At 45.5% G+C, this 25335-nt stretch overlaps 1 protein-coding gene across 4 annotated transcripts in view; it reads right to left on the bottom strand.

Annotated features, from left to right (window-relative positions):
* The window catches only part of BTBD19 (BTB domain containing 19), a 69772-nt gene that overhangs the window by 21129 nt on the left and 23308 nt on the right, over window positions 1–25335 (bottom strand). For all 4 annotated transcript variants that reach the window (XR_013987442.1, XR_013987443.1, XR_013987444.1 and 1 more), the window contains exon 4: window positions 15733–15792. Coding sequence is in view for 1 of the 4 variants with exons in the window: in XM_081009547.1 (XP_080865673.1) it covers window positions 15733–15792 (60 nt within the window). In the remaining 3 variants the exon portion in view is untranslated. The remainder of the gene's footprint in view (window positions 1–15732; window positions 15793–25335) is intronic.

Here is a 25335-nt window from a genome sequence, read left to right on the forward strand (position 1 = left end):
AGCAGTCAGTTCGCAGCACTGCGCCGCTCACCCCACTTCACTCCGGAACTCCAAAAAGGGGTTCCCCGTGAGTAGGGGGGGCGCTCCTGGTGCCCTGCCGAACCCCACGTTCCCAGGCTTCCTCCGCCTGGGATTTCTAGCGGGTCCCCACCTTCGCCGCGGTGGGAAGACCCAGTTTCCACGGAGCCAGTTCCTCCAGTCGGAGGAACTCCGCCATTCGCCGATGGCGCTAACCCGGAAGTCCAGTTTTTTTAATGTTTAATGTTTTTTTATTATTTTTATACATGTTGGAAGCTGCCTAGAGTGGCTGGGGCAACGCAGTAGGATGTGTGAGGTTATAAATAGTAAAATTATCATTATGGAATGGGACGTCCCTATTTTCATCAGAGAATTGTTGGAGGGTATGTTATGGGTAAACTTGGGAAAGTCTCTGCAATCAGTAGATCCTTTCCCAGGACCAAATGCAAGCCTGTGTGTTCTAGAACAGCAAGGTTCCTCTGGAAATCAAAGAGATGGGGCCGAGAGCTGTTTCATATGCCCGTTCTATATAATGATGGGGATGTCATAGGATTCCTACCTTCACAGGATTCCTACCTTCATTGTACCAGTCTGAATTACTCGTTACAAACACAAAACCTGATTTTGCACCCAACCACAAGCTGCCTTATAACGTACTTTAAGTAACAGAGTTCAAAATGACCAAATATGTTTGTGATTTGGTGTTCAGTGGGTTAATACTGCGGATGTAGAGTAGAAATTTTTCCACTACTACATTTTTCCATGGAATCTTTCTCATTTCTAAAACTGCATTGTATCATAAAATTAATTTGGAACGTAACAAAATGACTGGGCAGTTTCAAAGCTATAACATTTTTTTAACCCAGAAGTCTATACTTCGAAATATATATAGATCTAATCAGCACCTCTTGGAGGCAGGCTAAAATTAGTATATTAATGGTTTTCAATGCCTTCATTCTCTTTTAAAAATGTAAACAATGAAAGAGAAGCTTATGCTAACTGAATTGTCATCTCTTAAAATATTTACACGTCTTCTATAAAAAAATGCAAAGCTTTGCTTGAAAAATATTTTTAAACATAACATTTTAGGTTGCAATCCTATGTCCACTACTTGGGAGTAAGCCCCACTGAACTTGGGGCCAAACTAGAAGTGGCTATTCATGTAATTTGTAATTGCATCAATGCCTTTCTAAAAGTAAATTGCAGGAGTGCAAGACCCAGGAATGGGGAATAGAGGACCTTAAGCTCTTGCCTCGTACTGTGATCTCAATCAAGACCAGCCCCTCTCCTAAAAGCTAAAGTCCCCTGCCCTCCAAGCCAGGGTCTCAATGCAGATTGGGGTCCCTGGGCCTGTAGTTTCCCTTTAAAAAGCCAGTCATGCTAAGTGTGCGAATGGCATTTCACCTAGTTTATTCCACAATGGGACTTACTTATAATGAAGCATGTGAAGGACTGCACTGCAAATGACATTAAAGATATGTGATGGTACTGAGGAAATTGAAAATAAGCTGATTGAGGGGTAATAGGATGTGGTGGATAGCTCACTTCACCAGTGTAACACCAAACATGCCACCACAATGACAGAAAGGCTGCCACAACTCCCTGGATACACCCCAGGAAAAATCTACCAGCATATCTGGTATGGTGGAGAAAATGTGCTTGATAGCCTTCAGAAAAGCTTTCTACGTGGTCTGAAAGGTATTAACAGGACATCAGTGATAAACATAATGATAGCAGCCATATTATTTACTTTCTATAGTCCACATACATCTACCTTCATTGTACACTGCTTGAAGATAAGCATCCCATATGGCATTTGTCTGGCTACTAATGGAAATAGATGCAGCACCAGATGGACCTTTGATTGAATCCAGCAGGGCAATTCTTACATCCCTTCGAAGAGAACATACCCCAAGTAAACAAAGCAAGGAGTATCTACTTGCACTGAATGAGGCAAGCAAGCGTGGTGGGTCAGGCTTATTCTGATTGCTTCTGCTAACATAAAGTAGCCACCCTGAAACTGTGAGATGAGATTAGTTATCATCTAATAACCTTTAAATACTCAATTGAACTCACAATCAGGATGGGTAAAGAATGACAAAATAGTGGATTTGTTCCACCTTTTCAATTGATGAATGTAAAGTGGGGGTGTGTGTAATGCTCACTAGTCATTCTAAGTTGGGAGAGACATGGGCCTGCAGTCACTCAGGGTTTCTCCTCTCCCTAATTCCACCTACCTTCTGCCTAATGTCTAGTTAAACATATTATGTGATGTTATCAATATAGAAGTGTGACACTGTATACATGGTTTAAAACATAGGCCAAGTTCTGAATTAACGTTGTCTGCAACTGGGTCACTTTTGTGTGTGTGTTGTGGTTTTTTTTTTTACTTTCTACAGGAACATTCATATTATTGAAAGGTCAAGCATGGCCATCTCTAAAGACAGAACTTGCAGGTATAACCTCAGTAAAACCAGAAATGCATCTGTGGAATGTGCCCTTTGTATCACTATCTGAAAATCCAAATGATATCAACATAATCTCCTGCAGAGCGATAGAAGCATCTGTGGATTCAATGCTACAAAGAAAATGATCAGTCCCCATAGAAAGTGATGATGTCTGCTGATTCCCATGGGGACAGAACTAGCGAATATTGTGTCAGACACATCCCAGGCTCAGTGAGCACAAATTACAGGTGGGAACTAGGAGGAGTAAGTTGTGCAGTTAAGCAAGAAACAAACAATTTCTATTGTGTGAAAACAATGTGTTTGTGGCAAACCACATTATCTTGCTGGTTGCTTTCAGGATACACCAGCCCTACCACATGGCCAAGCCTGCAGCTGGAAACTAACGATCCCAATTAACGGCACCAGCTGACCACTGTAAACAGCCATCAAACCACATGTGACCAGAGTAGCAACATTGTTTTTCCACTATTATCAGACAGAGTAAAAGGGAGAATGCAGTAGAAACTATGAGTTCCAGTCAACCCAGCCTTCTAAAAAGGGGGAATTCTGACACATGGGTATGGCTAGCCCACTACATATGACACCACCAAATGTCATGTCTCCTACAGGAACTGATCCCTGTATCACATGGGAACTCCCAGAAGCAACACTTCACAGATATGGAAAGCTTTCCCCACAAAGGGGCATAGGCAGGCATGGCCAAACTTGGCCCTCCAACTGTTTTGGGACTACAATTCCCATCTTCCCTGACCACTGGTCCTATTAGCTAGGGTTGGTGGGAGTTGTGGTTCCAAAACAGCTGGAGAGCCAAGTTTGGCCATGCCTGGCATAGGCCATGCCCTTCTTAGAAAACAACTAGCCCAGGTTTGTAGCCTCTACCCAGTTTGGCAGCATGATCCATTCCAGCCTTAGGGATTCCTATATTGGTAGAAATGCCTGGTTCTTCTAAACAGAAAACTGAAATGAAACTCAACTGGAAGAAGCCAGTTATATATATAGAACAGGATGGAGACCAACTGGATGAGCTGTATCTTGAAAGCTGACACAATGGGGTGCAAATGTATTGTCCAGCTGTCTCTGGTGAAATTAACTGTCTCTTTCCTCATTCTGTAGCCATTATATGTCTAAGGGTTTTGCCTAGGGCTCATTAAGCTTTGGGTGTCAGGTCAATGAAATGCATTCTGTGAATACCACAGATGTAATTCAGCCGAGAGAGAGACATGAGGTGGGGAGATTATCTGTCTGCCTCCACTCCAGTTGGATATGGTTTGTTTCTCACCATAGCCTTATATAGCTGCCTGTATTTGACGGCTTGTATGGGAAGAATGGTGTGAACAAGAGTTATGGGACCTCCTGTGATATCACTGATGAGGAGTCTGTGGCCCTCCATATATCACTGGACTCCAGTTCCCATCAGCCACAGCCAGCATGGCTAATGGTCAGGGGGTGATGGGAGTTGTGGTCCAACAACATCTGGAGGGTCAAAGGTGGCAGGCACCCCTGAGCTAAAGGCATGAGGGAGAACAGAGCAAATCCTGTGACAAATCAGAAGTCAACCAGCCTGCTTTCAGAAAGCAAGCAGTTTTCTGTGTTTAGGAGAATCAGTCTCTCTGTGTATGTCCACTTGAAGAACTCTTGCGGAAGAAAGAAGTGAGAGATGCTAGAATGCTTCCTTAAAAACTATCAATGAAGAAGCTGGAGGTAGGCATCCCAGTCACACCAACACCTCAATTGTTAAGAAGCAAAAGAGTCATTCCTCTACCCGCTGCCCAGGATGCATTTCCCCCTCCTGATTTTTTCCTTTTCCTGATTTTTGTCTGAATGAATGGAAATTTTATATTTCCAAATCTTATCAGATACTTAATGACTCAACAAACTTCAACTTTAAAACACATTTCTGTCCAAAGACTGAAAGTGCACGTCTTGTCCAAGGCATCAACATTTGTGGAGAAGGAGACTTTAACATCCTCTACTAGAGCAAAACAAGCTGCTTCCAAACTGTCACTATTTTTGAGTGAGATTCAGTCACTTACTGACAAATTAAGGTTAAGCAGTTAGCAAACCACTTTTTTAAATAAAAAACAATCACCCAGACTTCTTGTGGTATGGAAAGTGATAGGGCAATGCAGCAGAAAGTGCAAGATAACAATCACTTGACTCACTTATGTATAACCTCCCTGCAAACAAATCAGAAGCAGCTAACATTGAATTATCTCCACTCTTTGTACAAGCAAACTGAGATGAATGCTCAATAAGCAGGTCTGGGAAGATAACTGCAAAGAGTACTTTGTCATGAGAGTTAACATTATTTTATATTTTTACCCACTAAACCTTGGATGTCTGCACTCTGTCAGATGGCACATCTGTGAAAACAAGAAACGTTTTTCCTGTTTAACAGCCAGAACCATCTGCGTTTGGACAACAGCTTTGCTGCAGACCTGAATAATTGCTTCATGGTTTTCATCTCCGGAGATTGTCTTTGGAGAGGAAAAAAAGAAGCAGTAGAGGTGCTGATGCAACTAGTCCCAATATGGTTAAGATACATTTAGGTCTATGAAGCCCTAAATGGTTTGGTGGGACCATGATACTCGAAGGACTGCCTTTTCCCCTCACGTAAACTGGTCCACCCACCATGTTCATCATCTGAGGCCTTGTTCCATCTCCAAGTGCCCTCAAAGGTATATTCAGTCGCAGAAGAACCTTTTTGGTTGCACCACCCATATCACAAGAACACCTTCCCCCACGAGCTTCACTTGGCTCCCATTCTTATGGTTGTTTAGTGAGATGTAAAAACTTTTTGAAAAAAATCTTCCAGGTGTTATATCGGCTCTGGATTTTTTAAAATACTTGATTGTGTTTAAACTAGCTCCACCTCAACTTAGTCTTCTTGTCTATTTGTGTTGCACATTATTATAATTAGGGGTCCTTTCTGGGGACCAAAAGGCAACAGAAACTTCATTTTATAAACAAATAAAATGTTCCCACAGTACCAAAAGTTAAGTATTATTATTTTTAACTGGTAATGGGGGTGGGAGGAGAGAACTTAAGGGGAATCCATCCTGGCGTAGGTGGGAGAAACCTAGCCTAACAGACAGATATGAGGGAGTTTTGCACACGTCATCATGCTGATGACATTCTGGTAAACTGGGTTGGACCTGGCCACAAAAAGTTCATCAACAGCGCACAGTGAGGCTTTACCCTTTATCTGTTCTCTTTTTGCAGCAAAACAGGAAAAGGGAGGGAGTATCTGTGAACCCACAGCTCTGTTTGTAACTAGTACTGCTTTCACTCCCCAGGCCAGGAGTCCTCGTTTTAGTCTCACATCCACCGACTCTGCCTGAAGGTGGGGATGAAGCTAACCTAAACATGAGCATGAAAGAGGCTCCACATACGTTGATAGTGATCAATTAGTATTTGGACCTAAGTTCTTATGGATGTGCACTGCAGTGGGGAGTGGGGACTAATATGGTGCTGGTGCTGTGTCCTTCTGCTAGTTTGGTTAAGAATACAGTAATCCATTAGCTCTATTCACAAAAACAACCTTTGCATGTGCATAGAGGCAGAATGGGACTGTGACCGCTGATTCCACCTATGGTGTTGTGTGTCCTGCCGACTCTGACTCTTGACTTTCATGCCTAGGGCTTCTGGATCTGAAATATACTCAGAGTCGCAAAGTGATTTCATGCTCTTTATTCAGCTCATAGTGGTGAGGAGGAATGAATAAATGTCCCCTCACAGTATCTGCTTTATATACATTATTTACACAATGGGCTGCACATGATTGGCTAATTCTGGAATTCTACTGTAAGCCAATCAGGTTGTGGATTCACTTCTATCTGGAGCAGGATTGGGTGGTTCCTGCCAACCAATCATACTGCTGCATTGTTCTAGGACCAATCAGACTGCTGCATTCTGAATCCTATTGTTCTAGGACCAATCAGACTGCTGCCTTTTGGATCCTATTGTTCTAGGACCAATCAGACTGCTACAGTTTGGATCCTATTCAACTCAGTACATAACACCCCTCCCCTCTAAGTTCCAGTCCTGCCCGGGAGGTCGCATTCATAGTCCTCAAGGTATGCCGGCGGCCTACGTGTGCGTTGTGGCCTGGGGTGTTCCCTGGTCCGGGCTCCGGGTTCTGGCTCGTGTTCCAAGGATGCTGGCTGTGATGCGGCTGTTTGGTCTGGTGCAACCGGCTCGCTCAGTCGTGGTTCTGGTTCCGGTGTCCTTTCGGCCTCACGGGTCCTCTCTGTATTTACTGATTCTGCCTCTCCTGCTGGCCCCTCCTGCTCTATGGGCCTCACTGCCCCGCTGTTCCCTTGGGACTCCTCTGACCTGTCCTCCTCCTGGTTTTCTCCCGGGAATCGTCGCCGTATCTGGTCGCAGTGGCGGCGCCAGCATTGCCCCCCATCCGTTAGCACCTCGTACGACACGGGGCCAGTGACCCTGGTGATTGTGGCGGGTACCCATGCTGGGCCTGCCCCAAAATTCTTTGCGTACACTGGGTCCTGGGCCTCGAAGGTCCGGGGGTTCCTGCCTTCCCCCACCACTATCTCATCCTGAGCTCTATCGGGGTGAAGGCGGTCCAATCTGATTGCAAGGCGCCGACCCATTAGTAGTTCAGCGGGGCTCCGGCCAGTCGTTGAGCTGGGGGTGCTGTGCTGTGCTAGAAGGAATGTGGCAAGGCGGTACTCCCAGTCCCCTTGCGTCATGCGGCGAAGGGTGTCCTTGGTGGTCCGCACCATGCGTTCTGCTTGGCCATTGGTGGCAGGGTGGAACGGCGCCGAACGGATGTGGCGGATGGCGTTCTGCGCTGTGAAGGTTTGGAATTCTCCTGACGTAAATGCAGTCCCGTTGTCTGAGACGAGAGTGTCAGGGAGCCCGTGGGTTGCAAACAGCCTGCGTAGTACCCGGATGGCTGCGGACGTGGAAGTGGACGGTACCAGTGCGACTTCCAGCCATTTGGTGTAGGAGTCCACCACTATGAAGAATGTTTTCCCCTGAAAGGGGCCAGCGAAATCCACATGCAGGCGTGACCATGGTGCTCGGGCGGACTCCCAGGACTGGACTGGGGCCCTTGGGGGATCTGGGCGGGATTCTTGGCAGGCCTGGCAGTGTTTGACCCAGGCCTCTATCTCTCCATCGATCCCCGGCCACCACACATAACTCCTGGCAAGGGCCTTCATTCTTACTACCCCTGGATGTGTCTCGTGTAGGGCTGTGAGGACCCTTTTGCAGAGGGACTGGGGAACAACGACTCTGCTTCCCCATAACAGGCACCCCTTGTGGGCCGACAGTTCATGTTTGCGGGTTGTGTAGCCGGCGAATTCTGGCCCGGGGCTGCTGCTGGGCCATCCCCTCCACACCCAGTCCAGGACCCGGGAGATGACCCTATCTTTCTTGGAATGGTGTGCAACTTCTTGTGCCTGAATGGGGCGGTCGGGAAGCAGCTCCAGGCTCATAACCTCTTGTGCAGGTGCTGGGTCAGGGCCTGTTTCCGGTAGTGGTAGCCTGCTGAGGGCGTCCGCATGGCCCATCGCCTTCCCAGGTCGGTGAATCAGTGCATACTGGTAGCTGGCAAGGAAAATTGACCACCTGAGGACGCGAGGAGACAGCACTTGGGGGGTCTGCTTTTCGGGGGCAAACAAGCCAAGCAACGGCTTGTGGTCAGTCACCACGGTGAAGGGCCGCCCGTACAAGAAATCATGGAATTTTTTTACTCCCTTTACGATTGCCAGACCCTCCTTGTCGATTTGCGAGTAGTTCCGCTCGGTTGTGTTGAGTGTCTGGGAAAAGTACGCCACCGGTACCTCTCTTCCATCCGGGAGTTGGTGCCCCAGGACAGCTCCAATGCCATAGGGTGAGGCGTCGCATGCTAGCACCACCGGCAGCCTCTCGTCGAAGTGTGCCAAGACCGAGTTTGAGACAAGCAAGTCCTTGACTGCCTGGAATGCGGCCTCCTGGCGCTGGCCCCACACCCAAGGGGCCCGCTTGTCCAGGAGTCTGTGTAGGGGCTCCGCTACCGCCGCCTTGTGGGGAAGGAAGGAATGGTAAAAGTTCAATAGCCCCAAGAAGGCCTGAAGTTCAGTCTTGCTCTTGGGCGCTGGGGCATCACAAATGGCCCGTACCTTGTCCCCAGTCGGGTGGACCCCTTCTGCGTCCACCATAAATCCCAGAAAGTCCACCTGAGGCACTCCTAGTAGACATTTTTCCCGCTTCACCTTGAGACCCGCCGTCTGGAAACGGTGCAGAACGGTGCGGAGGCGGTCCTCAAACTCCTCTGGTGTGGGGCCGGCAATCAACACATCATCGAAGAAGGGGGTGACGCCAGGAATCCCTTTAAGGAGAGAGTCCATTATATTCTGGAATATGCCTGGTGCCACGCTGACACCGAATTGCAGCCGCTTTACCCTGAACGCTCCTCTGTGCGTCACAATCGTCTGTGCCTCTGCTGTGGCCTCATCTACTGGCAGCTGTTGATATGCTTGGGCCAAGTCCAGCTTGCCAAAAATTTTCGACCCAGCCAGGGTGGCAAGGACATGGCTGACCACTGGCACTGGGTATGCGTGGGCCGTGAGGGCCTTGTTTATGGTACATTTGTAGTCTGCGCAGATGCGGACCGAACCATTAGGCTTGACGGGTGTGACGATTGGGGTTTCCCAGGGAGCATTAGGCACCGGCTCCAGCACTCCTTGCTCTACGAGTCGGTCCAATTCCTCGTCTATACGGGGTTTCAAGGCGAACGGGACCCGGCGGGCCTTGAGCCTGACCGGTCGTACTGCGGGGTCAAGCTGTAGCGCAATGGGGGGGCCCGTATACTGTCCCAATTTCCCATCGAAAACCCCTGGAAATTCCTTGCATATGGCGTCCACGTCCACTTGTAAGCTAGTGTGGTTCACCCCGGTGACAGCTAGCCCCAGTGGTCCAAACCATGCCAATCCCAGTAAGCTAATGTAGGGGCCCTTGACCACAAGCAAGTCCAGTTGCCGCGTCCGCCCTCGGTATTGCACCCTGAAGGTCCCCACCCCCATTGTGGGGACCTTACGTTTCTGGAAGTCCCGGAGGGTGAATGGGGCCGGCCTGAGTTTGGGACCCCCAGTGGGACACAGTTTCCTTAAGGTCCTTGCCGAGATTATGGATAGAGTTGAACCCGTGTCAAGCTCCATGCGGCATGGGGCCCCCTCTATCTGTACCTCTACATAAATTTTCTCTACGTTGGGGTGGGGCAACTGGTATACCTGGAAGTCCGTGAGCTCCGTCGAGTTGCCTTGGTGCGTTGGGCCCCGGGACCTGGGGCTCTTGGATTGGTCATCTGATGCCTGGTGTCGGGTGGGCCGAGCCCGACACACCCGGGCGATGTGTCCCGATTTTCTGCACTGCCTGCACTCTGCGTTGCGGAAACGGCAGGTCCTCCTCTCGTGACTCTCCCCGCAGCTTGCGCAGTTCCCTCCTTCTCGTCGAGGCAGCTGTGGTCTGTGCGCTGCTTGAGTGCGCTGCTGTACTCGGTGCACCTCCTCCCTGTCGGATCCTGAGTCGTCGGTGAGGTCTTCATGGTGGACCCTCGGTTGGGATGGCAGGCTCGGCCGTGCCTCTTGGGTCGACCTCTCGGCAGCTTCTGTTGCCAGGGCCTCCTCCAGAGCGACCTGGAACGTTAGGTCCTTCTTAGCGTAGAGGCGTCGTTGCAGCTTCTCATCCTTCAGGCCACCGACGAGGCGGTCACGAAGCATGTTCTCCAGCTCTGAGAAGTTGCAGAACCGGGCGGCTTGGCGGAGAGAGGTCACAAACCCAGTTATGGTTTCCCCAGGGGCTTGCCGCTTTGCGTAGAAGGCATTTCGACGAGCCACCACTGAGGGCTGCGGCGAAAAGTGCCCCTTCAGCTGTTCCATTATTGTTTTGTATGGAACAGTAGCGACGTCTTCAGGCGCAAGGAGAGCCCGGGCGATTTCAAACGTCTCCTCTCCGCAGACGCTGAAGAATATCGCCCTCTTCTTGGCGTCTTCTTCGTCGGTGACCCCTTTGGCTTCTAGGAGGAAGGTGAAACGGGAGGCGTACGCTTCCCAGTCTCCAGATGCTGGGTTGAATGGCGAGAAGCTGCTGTTGGCTGCCATTCTGAGTTCCTTGTGCCCCGGAGCTGAAGCCTGGATACACGGTGCGAGGCAGCGGTGCGGCAGTTGGCGGTGCTGCGGTGCTGTGTGTGGCAGTCAGCTCAGCGGGATCCCACCTTCGTCGCCAGTGAAATATACTCAGAGTCGCAAAGTGATTTCATGCTCTTTATTCAGCTCATAGTGGTGAGGAGGAATGAATAAATGTCCCCTCACAGTATCTGCTTTATATACATTATTTACACAATGGGCTGCACATGATTGGCTAATTCTGGAATTCTACTGTAAGCCAATCAGGTTGTGGATTCACTTCTATCTGGAGCAGGATTGGGTGGTTCCTGCCAACCAATCATACTGCTGCATTGTTCTAGGACCAATCAGACTGCTGCATTCTGAATCCTATTGTTCTAGGACCAATCAGACTGCTGCCTTTTGGATCCTATTGTTCTAGGACCAATCAGACTGCTACAGTTTGGATCCTATTCAACTCAGTACATAACAGGATCCCAAGGGCAGGTTCAATCACAATACTAATTAGGGGGAGGAAAGGGAATTCCTGACTCAATTCAGTAGGGGGTCTACTCTCACCAAGAACATGGTATCTTGGGTTGCCTGGGCAGGAGTAGTTTCCTTCTTCAGGCCTCCATGTTCAATGCAATAAGACTGGGAGGGCGGGGCCACCACATGATGATGGAGGTTACAGCCAGGAAGTACAGCCCTCCTGCATTGCTGACACATGAAGAACCATTGAAGATAGGGGTAAAAAATATACACAGGCAGGGGAAAGAAGATGAAGAAATTGTGCTCTTATTAATCAAACAATTTAGGGGTAGCTTCTGACATAACCAGAAGAAAGAGTGCATGTACCACATCACATTGCTCAGTGCAGAGTTTGCTGCTTAGGGATAGATTTGATTACCATCTCACAGGCAAGGGGAAAATCAGAATGTCTAACCATGCTTTATCTAGGCTGGAGGGTATGAATACACTGTGGGGGCCACATAAGGGCCGATTTCCGACCATCACCTGCATAAGAGGTGATTGGTGCACAGATAGTGCTACCAGAGCACTGGTTACCTATTCAGTAGGGTGAGAGTATGTGCATACTGTACTGGAATAAGTCCAGGATTCCCTTTCCTTCCCCTAATTAGTATGGCGATAGCCCCTGGGCTACAGAAATATGGGTCAGTGGCTCATTCAAAAATAGCAGCAGCATCAGTTGGTTAGCCTACTTTAGCTCCACAAATTTCACAAATGCCCTTGAGAAAACAGCAACCACAAAGCATGCATTAGGAAATGGGGGGGGGGGGGACACATTTTTTAAGGGTATTTTTAAATTTCTTTCATTGTGTCTGAAATTTTGCAAGATTCCCATATAATTTTATTGAAGGGCAAGGTATAAATATCTTAAATAAAAATAAATAAATAAATGTTAAATAAATAAAGGAATGCACACTGCCACAGGATATTGAGGGGGCCCTTCCCCCTCCTTGAAAATTGGGGGGAGGGCAAGGGCCCTCGCCTCCCACCAGCTGGTGCCCCTGTTAGGAAATTACTGTTGCTGTTAGTGATATTATTTTTGTATCTTTATTATAATTTATGTGGAAATTGTTCTATTTGGTTGTGTACTTTTTGATGTTTTATTTATTGTTTCTGACTACTTTTGCTGTGTTTTGAACTTTTTCATGTTGTAAGCTGGCTTGAGCATGGTTTCAACTGTAGAAAGGTGGCATACAATTAAATGATTATGTATGTATATTTGGCAGTTTATACCACACAGAGCTACAGCTCCTGGCACCCTTAAGAAACTCCAGGCCCCAATATTCTTTGGGGTAAGCCATGTGCTTTTAATGTGCTTTAATTGAATGGTATATATTCAGCCACTGTACAGCTTGGGATAGTCCTATAACCACCACCACCTGCAGTGTGGAGTGGTGCAAGTGGACAAGGGAGAAGCATGGAATGAGGATGTGGGTGCATTTAGAACATATGGATTTGTTGCATTCAGGGTTGCTACCTTGACACACCTTTGGTCACAGTTTGCCTGTAGCCTGCTATCATATCACAGTTATGATTGTTGTGTATTGAGTCAAAGGATTTTATATCTGTAATATTATTGTCTGTATTTGCATTAGGGTAAAGTAACTGCCTTTTGGTTCCAGAGGGTACAGCTACTATTGGTTCATTTAAGCTGCTGTATTTGGATCCTCTGTCTTATTGGTTCCCTCCAAAAGGCAGGACTGTGATTGCGTGATATTGTTCCCTCCAAAATGTATCCTTTCTTGCTAGTTCCCTGTCCCTATAAATGTAGCTTTCCTCTCCCCAGTCTAGAGTCTTGTTGCTTTAATAAAGAAGTGTTACTAGAGACTGTCTCCAGCATGTTATATCAGGAGAGCTGAAATCACAAACCCTACGTCACAACAATGATCATAACATGTTATGATGCTATGTGATCATGATACAAGCGAGAAGCAAGGTGGGAGACTCAGTTTGTGACAACATGCACCTATGGAAGCCAACAAGACTCAACAGTGGAGCATCTCCAGTTATCCTAGGCTCAGAGCCTAGAAAGGCATCACTGCAAAAAATTACCTTTTATTATAGAAATGGAAAAAGAGCAGTGGCAAACTATATCAAGCGAGGCCTATTTGAGACCCTCATGAAATCAGTTACTGTAGTAGAGAATACAGTCGTACCTTGGATGTCAAAAAGAATCCGTTCCAGAAGTCCATTTGACTTCCAAAACGTTTGAAAACCAAATTGCGGCTTCTGATTCGGAAGCTCCTGCAGCCAATCATAAGCCATGGAAGCCCCATTGGACGTTCAGGTTCCAAAAAAACGTTCGCAAGCCAGAACAATCACTTCCAGGTTTGCGGCGTTCAGGAGCCAAAACATCTGAGTTTCAGAGCGTTCGGGATCCAAGATACGACAGTAATGTTGTTGTTGTTGGTGTTAATTGCATTTATAGCTCACCTTTCCTCCAAGGAATGCAAGATATCATTCTCCCCTTCCCCATTTTATCCTCCCAACAACGCAGTGATGTAAGTTAGCATGGGAGAAAACAATTAGCCCAAGGTCACCCAGTGAGTTTCATGGTCAAATGGGGATTTGAACCCTGGTCTCCCAGGTCCTAGCCCAGGAATCTAACAATGACAGCACACTGGCTCTCAATGTTTTTTCAATGTTTGATCACAGAAATGGGGTGATAGTATTTGGCCTGCTATGTCAAGGATCTAGCAATCGAATGCTGCCCCAGCCTTTGCCAAAGATTTTACAGCATGGTAGTTTCCATCCCCTTTGGGCGCAATTGATACAGCACAGAAGGCTGGCTGCTCCCTGAGGCAAAGTGAGCACAGACCCTTTTGTTGCAGCTCCTCATCCTTCTGGCCCATACATGGTATATGTGGGGGCAGGGGAGAGGATGCACACAAAGAATCGACCAAAAATAAAGGAAGCGTCCAGGCATTGTTGCAAAGGAAACCGGGCACAACAGGACTCCCCTCCCCTCCCCATTTTATAATGCCTGGTCACCAGCTTAGAGTGGTTTCTGGTAGATGCCAGAGTCCCATTTACCGGCTGCTCCTGAACTTCAGCTGCTAGATTTGGCTTGTGTGTGTCAGCTGGCGTGAAATCAGCCCGCAGGGCTCAGTGTCGGCCTCGAAGGGGCAGGTGCCGCCAGAACAAAGGCTGCAGCACTACAGGAGGCCTTGCTAAGGTCCTGTAAAGAGAACTCAGATAGTGGAGTGGGAGCTGGGAGAGTAAAATTCAAAGAGAGTATGGTTCCTCCATTGCCCTGAAAGGGGCAGCACAATCTCTAGGGAGATGGTAAAGGAGGGAGGGCACCACAGAGGCAATACAAAGCTGGAAAAGGGATTTTTATACCAGGATATATTTCTAGTGCTTCCTCACCAGCATATGCATTGCTCCTCCTTGGTCAGTTCCTCTTTCCAAAACTTTAGTCCCTTACCCACAAAATCTAAAATCATAATATCTGCAATAAGGCTGAGAGAATATTGGCAGCTTTTTTGCTCTAACTCTGAGACATGCACTTCTTATCCTGATGAAGTCTGCTCCAGAGAGGGCGATTAGGCTCATTTCCAATAACAGAGGGGCAAAAAGAGCTCACAAACTGAAATTGATGCTTGGATATTTTTTCTGCAGATAAATGAAGATGAAGGTTGAAGCTGTAATAGCAGTTTTATTGATACCAAGCCCTGGGTGATGTGTTGCTTTTTTGTTTTGTTTTTATTGCTAGGAAATAAATATGTAAAAATAATATACAAGCTGTGTTCATGAGGTCTGTGGTGGAGTGGGATAGGATAGGCTATGACAATTTCTTCTGTTTATCTACCAAAAGAGATGAGAGTGCACGTATTGCCAAAACAAGAGTAGTATTAAGCCTTTGCTTCCTCGTAGCAGCAAAAACCTTCTATTGCTTAGCTAATGAGATCCAAGAATAACTATTGCCCATTAGGAATCGTCTGACTGGTTTTAAATTAGTCCCAATTAATATATCATCAAGGCACTGTTGCCACTTTCCTGAGTGTTTGAAGGCCAGAATCCCATTGGGCTGATGGATCACATGGGTAGTATCCATGCCAACATCCCCGCCTCACAGAGATAGACTGCCAAAAGAGAAATAACTACTTACGTTCCATTTCAACAAATGGAAATACGTGGCTTTAAAGAAAGTGGATAGGGCGCTCTTAAAGAGAAAACATTACCACTTCAAATCTGAAGCTCCATCTACACTATGCATTCAAAGTAATATGATATCACTTTGAACAGTCACAACGAGCCCTCAAAGAATCCCAGGAAGTGTAGTTTGTTAAGGGTGCTGAGAGTTGATAGGGGGCCCCTATTCCCCTCACTGAGCTATAGTTCTCGGAGTTCCCTGAGAAGATGGATTGGTTGTTTAACCACTCTGCAGCCTGCCCCCAATCACACAAACAATCCCATGTCTTTTATATATTCATCACTGGAGTTGCATATCTTTAGAACCAGCCTAATCTGAATGGAATCTGAACTGTTCAGCTGACTGACAACAGGATGTCCTAGTAAAGGTCTTCCGCCCCTTCATGTAAATTAATCTAGGTCTCTAGGATTGACAGGCACTGTGAGGAGGAGGAAGAAATGCCACTCACCTGAAAGGCCTCACAGGCCTGCTCCACACTCAGTGTGTCCTTGATGAATTCAACACATAGCTGAAACAATAGAGGTTGAGAATCAGACTGTGCAAGACAGAATCTTGAACACACTTGTAGCACTAGCAACAACCCAACACTTTCCTGAGATCCTGAAATCTACAGCATTTTTGGAGCTACAGCCTCTCCAATTTGGAACAGGAGACCTACAGTGCTGCTTTGAAATCTGTTCTCTGAACTTTGTCTCTGTTCCAGTTTGACCTTCAATGAGGTTTTCTAAGCAATGGCACTGCGAACTACGGGCTGCTCCACATACTGCTGCAGAGAAAACAGACCCAAGATAGCACCTTCTTTCTCAGTCCCACAAAACCCAGTGCATGGCCACACCCAAATTGCCTTCTCTAGCCACTACAGATAAATGCTTCTAGCACCTATGCAATCTAAGGGACATCCCATGCCACAGGGAGGGAACTGAGAGCCAGCGTGGAGTTATTGTTGAAGTGTTGGAAATGTAAGAATAATAAATAAACAAACCTTTCCTGTTATGTACTGAGTTGAATAGGATCCAAACTGTAGCAGTCCGATTGGTCCTAGAACAATAGGATCCAAAAGGCAGCAGTCTGATTGGTCCTAGAACAATAGGATTCAGAATGCAGCAGTCTGATTGGTCCTAGAACAATGCAGCAGTATGATTGGTTGGCAGGAACCACCCAATCCTGCTCCAGATAGAAGTGAATCCACAACCTGATTGGCTTACAGTAGAATTCCAGAATTAGCCAATCAGGTGCAGCCCATTGTGTAAATAATGTATATAAAGCAGATACTGTGAGGGGACATTCATTCATTCCTCCTCACCACTATGAGCTGAATAAAGAGCATGAAATCACTTTGCGACTCTGAGTATATTTCATTTCCCCTTACCCTTCTATTTGAAAAAGAATGGACTAGTAAGAGCACTACACAGTTTCTCTTCAACCAGCCACATTTTGCATTAGGTGGAGCTTAATGGGCAGCCTTGGAGGCAGGTTTTGGTAGGTGGAGCTGGGTGGGAGGGTGATAGTTCTAGCCCCTTTGGTTTATAAGAAAAAAATAGTAGGCTTTCTGAACCATGGAAATAAGGTCTGCTAGAAAGCAAAGTTTATGCCATTTTGCGCTTCTTGCTGCCTTGGGAATTGACTTCTCTGCATTTGTATAGTCAGAGAGATTTTTAAGTTAAGCTTCATCACTCCCATTGTGGAGTCTGAGCAGCAGCCTGACCCGCACTTCAACCTTGGCAGCTGCTGCAGCAACACTGAGAGACTGTCTAGAATTTTGCAAGGCAATCATAAGCTGGACGTTCAGGTGAAGTATACCAAGCAAGTGACAAAAGAGTAATGATTCAAAAGCCAGAAGTGAGATAAAAATAACAGTAATAATAATTAACAGCAGCAGCAACAACAATAATATCCTCATCACAACAACTATAACTATTAATAAGAAATACTGGAGCAGAGATTGCTGGACTGACAAAACCAGTGAAAGCTTCTGAATTTCATTAGTGAGCAAAGATTGTAAGATAGGACCATGTGAAGGTCATGCAAAGTGGAGTGATGTCATCCCTGTCTGTGACACAGTCACCCGGCTCAAAATAACCTCTCTGTGCTTGCAACTGAACAGTGATTTTCAAGTGCTAATGGGTCAAATCACACATCATGTATTGCAAATGTCACTTTTGCTTTCTGACCCAGATGCATACTACTCAATCTCACCCACACACTTACACCAGGGCTACATGAAGTGGAAAAGGACTGCAGACTACATGCATTACAAGAGAGTATGTGCATGTTGTTTTAATTAAAACAACAACAGCAACCAAAAATAGCATTCCCTAATAAGGTAGATATTCTGTAGAATTACAAATACCCTCTTGGACAATTTAAAGATTTGAAGATATTAAATTCAGTCTAAAACTAGGCTGGGAAATAAATTAGGGGGTTTTTTTATTGGAGAAGCCAGGACATGGGACCTTCTGCATGAAAAAAACATGTGTTTTACCACTCATCTATGGAAGGTACTGACGTTTTCTGTGGCAGTAACAGGGGATTTACAGGAGAGGATGTGCCACCCCACCCCCCATGTCCTGTCCTCAGAGTTCGTCTGCCAACTACAAAAAGAAAAATGCTCCAAACCTCCCTAGCACTCTTGCAGAGATCATTAACTACAATAACAGGTTATTTCATGAATCTTTACAAGAAGAGCAAAGAAGAGGAGGCTTTTAGTATAGTGTCATTATGGCCAAGGGGACTAAGAATTAAAAATGAACCAGCTGGGAATGTTTCAGGATGACCCAGAATTTAGAGCCAAACGAGTCCCAGTGTTGAATAATGAGCCTAGATGCTGCTGGTAATAGAAGAACTAAAGCAAAATTGACAAATTGGATGGATCCGTACAAAGCTAAGTCACATGGGACGAATTAGTGAGAGACAGGTTAACAATTAAAAAATGACTGTTAATGGTGGTAAATGGCTAACATAATCACCTCAGTAGTGAATCCATGAGATAGAAGTTAAAGTGAATACAAATTTAAGCAGTACCCCATGCACAGACAGTTAAGATCAAATTTTGATGATGGTGGTAGCTGGCTAAATTGTATCTGTACAAATGCTGTCATACTCTGTTCTAAAAACAATCAAACTGGCATTGGGGAAATCTACAGAAAGTTGGTGCAAGAAAGACCACTTTGCAAAGATAGCAGACAAGTGGACTAAAGGCCAGTTCAGTCTGCTAATAGGGAATTTTGCCACCATCCCTAATCCCAGCTTTTTTTCTGGAGCAAGGCACTGTCTTCCACTCCCACACTTTGTGAGAAACGCAGTTGCTACTTGGCTTTCTACCCCCATTCGCACTCTCTGATTTCAAAGCTATAATTAGTTTCCTAGCAATGAGCAGAATGCCAGCAGATTGGGAGTAATAAGTGCAGCGCATGCAGGGTTTTCCCCAAGGACGGAATTGATGAGCGTGATCCTTCCGCGCCTTCGTTATCACTGCCAACTAAACATGACACATAATGGCCAGGAGTGTGGGATCCTCTCTTTTTCAATGACAGTCCCATTCACTGTGGTGCAGAATGAGCCAGAATTAGCTTTTGTTGAATCACATACTTTCATATTCACCATGAAGTACAAATGAAAAAAACTCTCATTGTCAACTGGTCTTCAGCCAAGGAAGCAGGCTGGCTAAACAAATATATTCTCTTGCAAAATAAATCCTAGAGGGAACTAGGATTTAATGCTGAAAATATTAAAATTGGAGTCAGATGGAACATAATGGAATTGAAATCAGAAATAAGTGACACACATATTTTATAGACAAGGATTTAGGACCAAACTACACCGTTGATTACATGGTAAGTTTGCAATGGAGAAGTGACAAGGGAGGGGGTGCTTAACCATTCACCTTTCTTTTGTTTTTCATATCTACTCCCTCCACCAAGAGAGGTTTAAAATGCAACAGAAACATTGAATTCTGGTGCGCGCGCGCGCACACACACACACACACACACACACACCGTAAAATGAATGCACTTTTCATCATTTAGCACGACCCTCTTTAAATTGAATAGTTTGTCCTCAGTAGAGCATGAGACTCTTAATCTCAGGGTTGTGGGTTTGAGCCCCACATAGGGCAAAAGATTCCTGCGTTACAGGGGTTTGACTAGATAGCCCTTGTGTCCCCTTCTAACTCTACAATTCTATGTCTCTGTTTGTCAAGGAACAGTAACATGACAAAATGGAAGAAGAGCTGTAAAAAATTGGTGGTAGATACTAAATGCTACACAGCAGCTTTTTTTGAACCTTGGATCTCCAAATGGCCAGCAGTAAGGATTTCTGAGAGTTGATCCAACAACATCTATGAAGCTGGGAGTTCAGCAACATTGGACAATGGAAAATGATTTTAAAATTATTAGACAACATTGCCAGAGGTCATGTAAAGAAAACAGGATGTCTTACAATAAGACACATCTGGTTTCTTTTTGAGAATGTGCTTTTGCAGTACAGTGACAGGGAAATGCCATGCACGTCTACTCAGAAGGAAGCTCTCACTAACTGCAATGAGACTTAGTCTCAGCTAAGCAGTTCCACTTGGCTCTAGTGATCACATTGTCAGTAGTACTCAGAATTGCCATGCCATCAAGAGCAGCATTTGCTCTAGAGAACCGGAGCTGCCATTTAGTTGAACAGAGCCTAGAAAAGAAAAGAAAAAAACATGCAGGCCTTCTAGACATGGGAATAAAAACTTGGATAACCTTGGCTTTCACTGTGCTTACGTTCTCTCCCAGTGCTCCAGCTGTGGCTTCTACGTTCATGATTACCTGGAATTGTATCCTCATATCCTGATGACCTTCCTACAACCTGACTCCATACGGTCGGTATTTTGTAAGCAAATCAGAATGAATTATCAGTAAAAATCAGGCAGAGTCTAATCCAGGGGTGCCCAAACTTTTTTCAAAGAGGGCCAGATTTGATGGACTGAACATGCATGGGTGCTGACCAAAGTTGTTGAGCTTATTTTAGGATTAGGATTTTACCCCAGGACATAAGGACATATACTGCCACGGGGGCTGGATTAAATCGACCGGCACACTGGATTAGGCTCCCAAAACAGCCTTCAGACATGCCTGGTTTAATCTGACCACTGTGTTGACTCTGCACAAGCAAATCAGGATGAGTGCTGAATAAAAAAAGGTTATCTGAAGGACACCATAGAGATGAAATAAGGAAGCAGATGCAACTGACATGTTTGAAAGCAGAACAAATAGCCAAGCTTTAATTCTGATGTATGGTTATCATCAGCATAAAATGATCTAATGACATTAATAGCTTCCTCTCCAAGTTATAAAACTGTGTTTAGAACTGGAATGGTGGGGGTTTTTTAAACTGTCAAATTAATGCATTAGAAAAGTTAGAGTAGAAATAAAATCTTCTGGAGAAGAGTTTATTAGAAACTACTGATCACATCCCTCCTTCAGCTTTTTCACACAATTACAAGAGCTGTTAGAAGCTGGATACTTGATATTTGATAGGTCTCATGCTTTCTGCCTTTTAGAAACTCTTGAAATCAAATAATTGACTGTACAGACAGTATCAGCCAGTTCACACATCAAACCTTACTCCTGCTGTTGCCGCTGCCAGGGATGAAACAACCCAAACAAACAACAAGCAGTAAGTCAAGGACAAACCTTGGTTACCCACTGGCAAAAAAGGGGTGGGCTTTCTACTGAAGATGTTTCCTCAGATACATGGGCTCAGGGTATATAGTACAGTATATTGTAGGTCTGTATATAGTGTTGGTTGGAATGTGTGAGAGCACCAACAATGGTCACCACAGAGATGTTGCAATGAGGGACACTGTGTAAGGAGAAAGCAAACCACAATACGAATAGGTCTTTAAACAGGGTTGTGACCACTACTGCTCCACTCCAGGAAGCCGTAAGGCAACAGAATTTCCAGTGTATTCCACAACAGAGCTTTCCTTCCCATTTAGTTGGTAATCAGCCCTTAAGAAGTCAGTTTTTAATCATATTCTTAACACAGTGGAAATTATGAAAGCATAAATTACAAAGGTCTCCACTAAGAGGAAACTGTCATGTCACTATGGCAGCCTTGCATGAACTAGCTGTTTTTACGACAAAGAAGTGAAGGACACAGGGAACCTTTTACAACCCCATGTGCTGCATCACCTAACTAAATGAAGAGATGACATTAGCACAGTCTTCCCAGAGCACTTGATACTTCACACTGGTTTGTTATTTTATGCAGTTGACTGGTCATCATACAAGGCCACTTTATCCCAAATGGTGAGAACGCACCTATCACCTGACTCATTAAGAGAGAGAGAGACAGAGCAGGCCAAAGAGGTATTTATTTATTATTGTCATATCCCACCTTTCCTCCAAGGAGCTCAAGATGGCAAACACGGTCCTCTTACTCTCACTCCCATTTTATTCTCTCAGCAGCCCTGTTACATAGGTCAGAGTAAGAGATGATGACTGGCTGATGGTCAGCCAGTGAACTTCATGGCTGAGTAGGGATTTCAACCTGGGTCCGCTCAGTTCTAATCCATCACTCTACCCACTGCAGCATATCTAGTGGGGAAAGCTTTTCGGGCTGCAAAGGTGAAGACTGGGAGGCAACGTCTTGGAAAGTTAAGGAAACTGACTTGGGGAAAGAGGAGGGACAACACATCAAAACATTGCTCTAACCCAAATTTGCTTTGGGAGGGAGAAGCAGAATACTGTGCATAATGGCCAAGGATAAATAGGTACAGTGGTGCCCCGCAAGACGAATGCCTCGCAAGACAAAAAACTCGCTAGACGAAAGGGTTTTTCGTTTTTTGAGCTGCTTCGCAAGACGATTTTCCCTATGGGCTTGCTTCGCAAGACGGAAACGTCTTGCAAGTTTGTTTCCTTTTTCTTAACACCGTTAATACAGTTGCGACTTGACTTCGAGGAGCAACTCATAGAACGCGATGTGGTAGCCTTTTTTGAGGTTTTTTAAGACTTTGGTGATTTTTGAAGCTTTTCCAAAACTTTCCCGACACCGTGCTTCGCAAGACGAAAAAAATCGCAAGACGACAAAACTGGCGGAACGAATTAATTTCGTCTTGCGAGGCACCACTGTATCCACAACAGCATGTGCAGCAACTTGATGGTGCATATTTATCCTTCATCCTTGATAACACTAAGGACAGAGCACTTTGGGCAAAGTGAGTCAGGGAACATGCCCTTCTTTCCTGCCAAACTGGATTGATGCTAAGGGACGAATTCCCTTCCACAGCAACTTGGTAACAGAAATCCCTATCCTCCTTTAGACAGTAGCTGCAATGTACATAGGTAGTGGGAATTTCTGCCAGCCATAGAAGCTGTCTGTGCCAGACTGGAGGAGGAGCCAACATTTATGGATTTTATAGCTTATTAAAAAAACAGCTGCAGGAGCATCTATGCTATGTCATGCCAGTGCAAAGGCAATCTTGTGACATCTGAAACCAGGCCAAAGAGCAGCTTTTGACATACAGAGATGGAGGAGGTGGAGAAGGAGGAGGAAGAGAGATGGGAATTGTAAATGCCTCATCCTTCCTGTTTCTTCATAATATCGGCAATGCACAGGCTGCCATGGTTGCATAAGAAAACTGCAGCTGAACGCAGCACCCAAAATAGAACCAGTGCGGCAGAGATTCTGGAGAAGTTGGGCATTACTCAAGGCTTGGTTACGGCCTGAAAACAGCCACTTGCATTTAGATGCTGAGCTTTCTACAGATTCCAGCAAAGGAAGATGAGGAGGCTGGCACTGAAGTTGATTTAATTGTATTTTGGTACACATATTAGCCGTAACAGATCCCAATACAAAGTCCTAGCTTGCATGGAAGTATACAGAGCACTGTGCTATATTCATTCACAGCACTACTGTATGCCCAGAGACTGCTTTGTGCTCATCAGATAGAGTGTGCCCATCGGAGATGCAGTGCAGTGGAGTTGTTAGCATGTTGCATTAGGAGCAGGGAGGCTCAGGTTCAAATGCATTAAGAGTAAGAGCGGTTCAGTGGAGCGGCCTCCCTGGAGAAGTTGTCAACTCTCCTTCCTTGGAGGTTTTTAAACAGAGGTTGGACGGCCATCTGTTATGGATGCTTTAGCTGAGATTTCTGCATTGCAGGGGATTGACAACATGACCCTTGGGGTCCCTTCCAACTCTACAATTCTATGATTCTATGATTATTTCTCAGCCTAACAACAGGGTTGTTGTAAGGATAAAATGGAAACCATGTAAAGAAAAAGGAGAGGATCCCCAAATATAAGTAACAAAAGCCAAAGCCACAGGAACCCAAATGAAAATGAGTGATATCAAAAATAATAATACTTAGAACATTAACAGTTGTGCATATGAACATGTGTAGGTGTGTGTACATAGACTACCAAATACAAATAAAATGATCTTAGCCCTTTCTTCACCCATTGGAGGGGACAGGCAGTAGGCAACTTGGAAAAACATCCAACTGTACTGATGTTTACAACAACATGCACATGTGAATTGAAACACAGCAGGGAGGGAAGGAGGAACAACCTCACTGCTTTTTAAGCTGGTAATGTGTACACAATATTGAATTAATAGTAATTTAGGCTAAGAACTACTATTAAAGGCACAGATGCCTTGTCCTCCTTTGCATCTGGTCACGGTCACCCTCCATGTTTCCTGGAGAAACCACCAACTTTATGTCTGAGCCATCTGCCATGGTTTCAGGCAACTTGGTGATCTTTGTTCAAAACAGGTCTTAATCAAAACACTGTCACACACACTGTAGCCCTAACTGAAAGACCATGAGAGGTAATGATTAACCAGTAAGTATGAACATGCGAAAGGCGTGTCCAAGAAGTGCGTTCAGCAGCACTAATGGCTTGGAAAGGGGATTAAACACACTACAGCATAATACGTAGGGGCTGGGGAAGGGATGGTGATAGGTAACTACAAATGTGGCACAGCCAACAACACAATAAAAATCAGTTAAGAAAGCTTGGGCAAATCATTCAGATCATGACTATTTGAAAGGATTGTTCAACAGTGGAACTGATTCCCTCAGAAGGTGGTAGACTCTCCTTCTTTGGAAGTTTGTAAGCAGAAGTTGGATAGCCACCTGTCATGGATGCTTTTGTTGAGATTCCTGCATTGTAGGGGGTTGGACCAAATGACCCTCGGGGTCCCTTCTTACCCAGTACTATTTTCTGGGGGTACGCAGGGGTACGCATACCCCTAAACATTTTGTTAATCTAAGTTTGGCCTCATTGAGGGGCAGTATTTCAATATGAGTAGGAAAATGAGAGTAACCCTAAACATTTTTTTAGGGGGGAAAAAAGAGCACTGCTTCTAACTATACAATTCTATTATTCTATGATGTACGAAACAATTCAGGAAAACAGAATTGGCTCTGTGCAGGATCTCCATGTAGACGGAACATATAAAGCACAGATTTGCAAGGCAGTATGGCTAAGGGCGCTGTGGTCTAAACCACTGAGCCTAGGGCTTGCAGATTGGAAGATCGGCAGTTCGAATGCCTGTGATGGGGTGAGCTCTCATTGCTTGGTCCCTGCTCCTGCCCACCTAGCAGTTCAAAAGCATGTCAAAGTGAAAGTAGATAAATAGGTACCGCTCCGGCGGGAAGGTAAACAATGTTTCCGTGTGCTGCTCTGGTTACGCTGGCTCCCTCGGCCAGTAAAGTGAGATGAGCGCCACAACCCCAGAGTCATCCACGACTGGACCTAACGGTCAGGGGTCCCTTTACCTTTTATGGTTAAGGGCAGCAAGCAGCACTGCTGTGGGTTTGGGGCGTAAACTCAAAGGCAAAGCATGCCACAGAGGTGGTGTGAAAAGTTCCTGCCTTTGTGATCCTATTGACAACCTGGTATTTAATGTCAAACTACAAAGGTTAATGCCCTACAAAAGTGATTAGCAGGGTAGCTTATTAGGAAAGTTTTTTTAAAAAAAAGGAAAAAAGCTGTTGGGTTAAATAAAATTGCCACCTTCTTTTTCTGGTAGATTTCCTGTGACAGACAGGCAAAATGTCACAGGGTGAATT

Source organism: Podarcis pityusensis (genome assembly GCF_964106645.2).
Source record: "Podarcis pityusensis genome assembly, chromosome: 6".
In the NCBI taxonomy this organism is placed as follows: Eukaryota; Metazoa; Chordata; class Lepidosauria; order Squamata; family Lacertidae; genus Podarcis; species Podarcis pityusensis.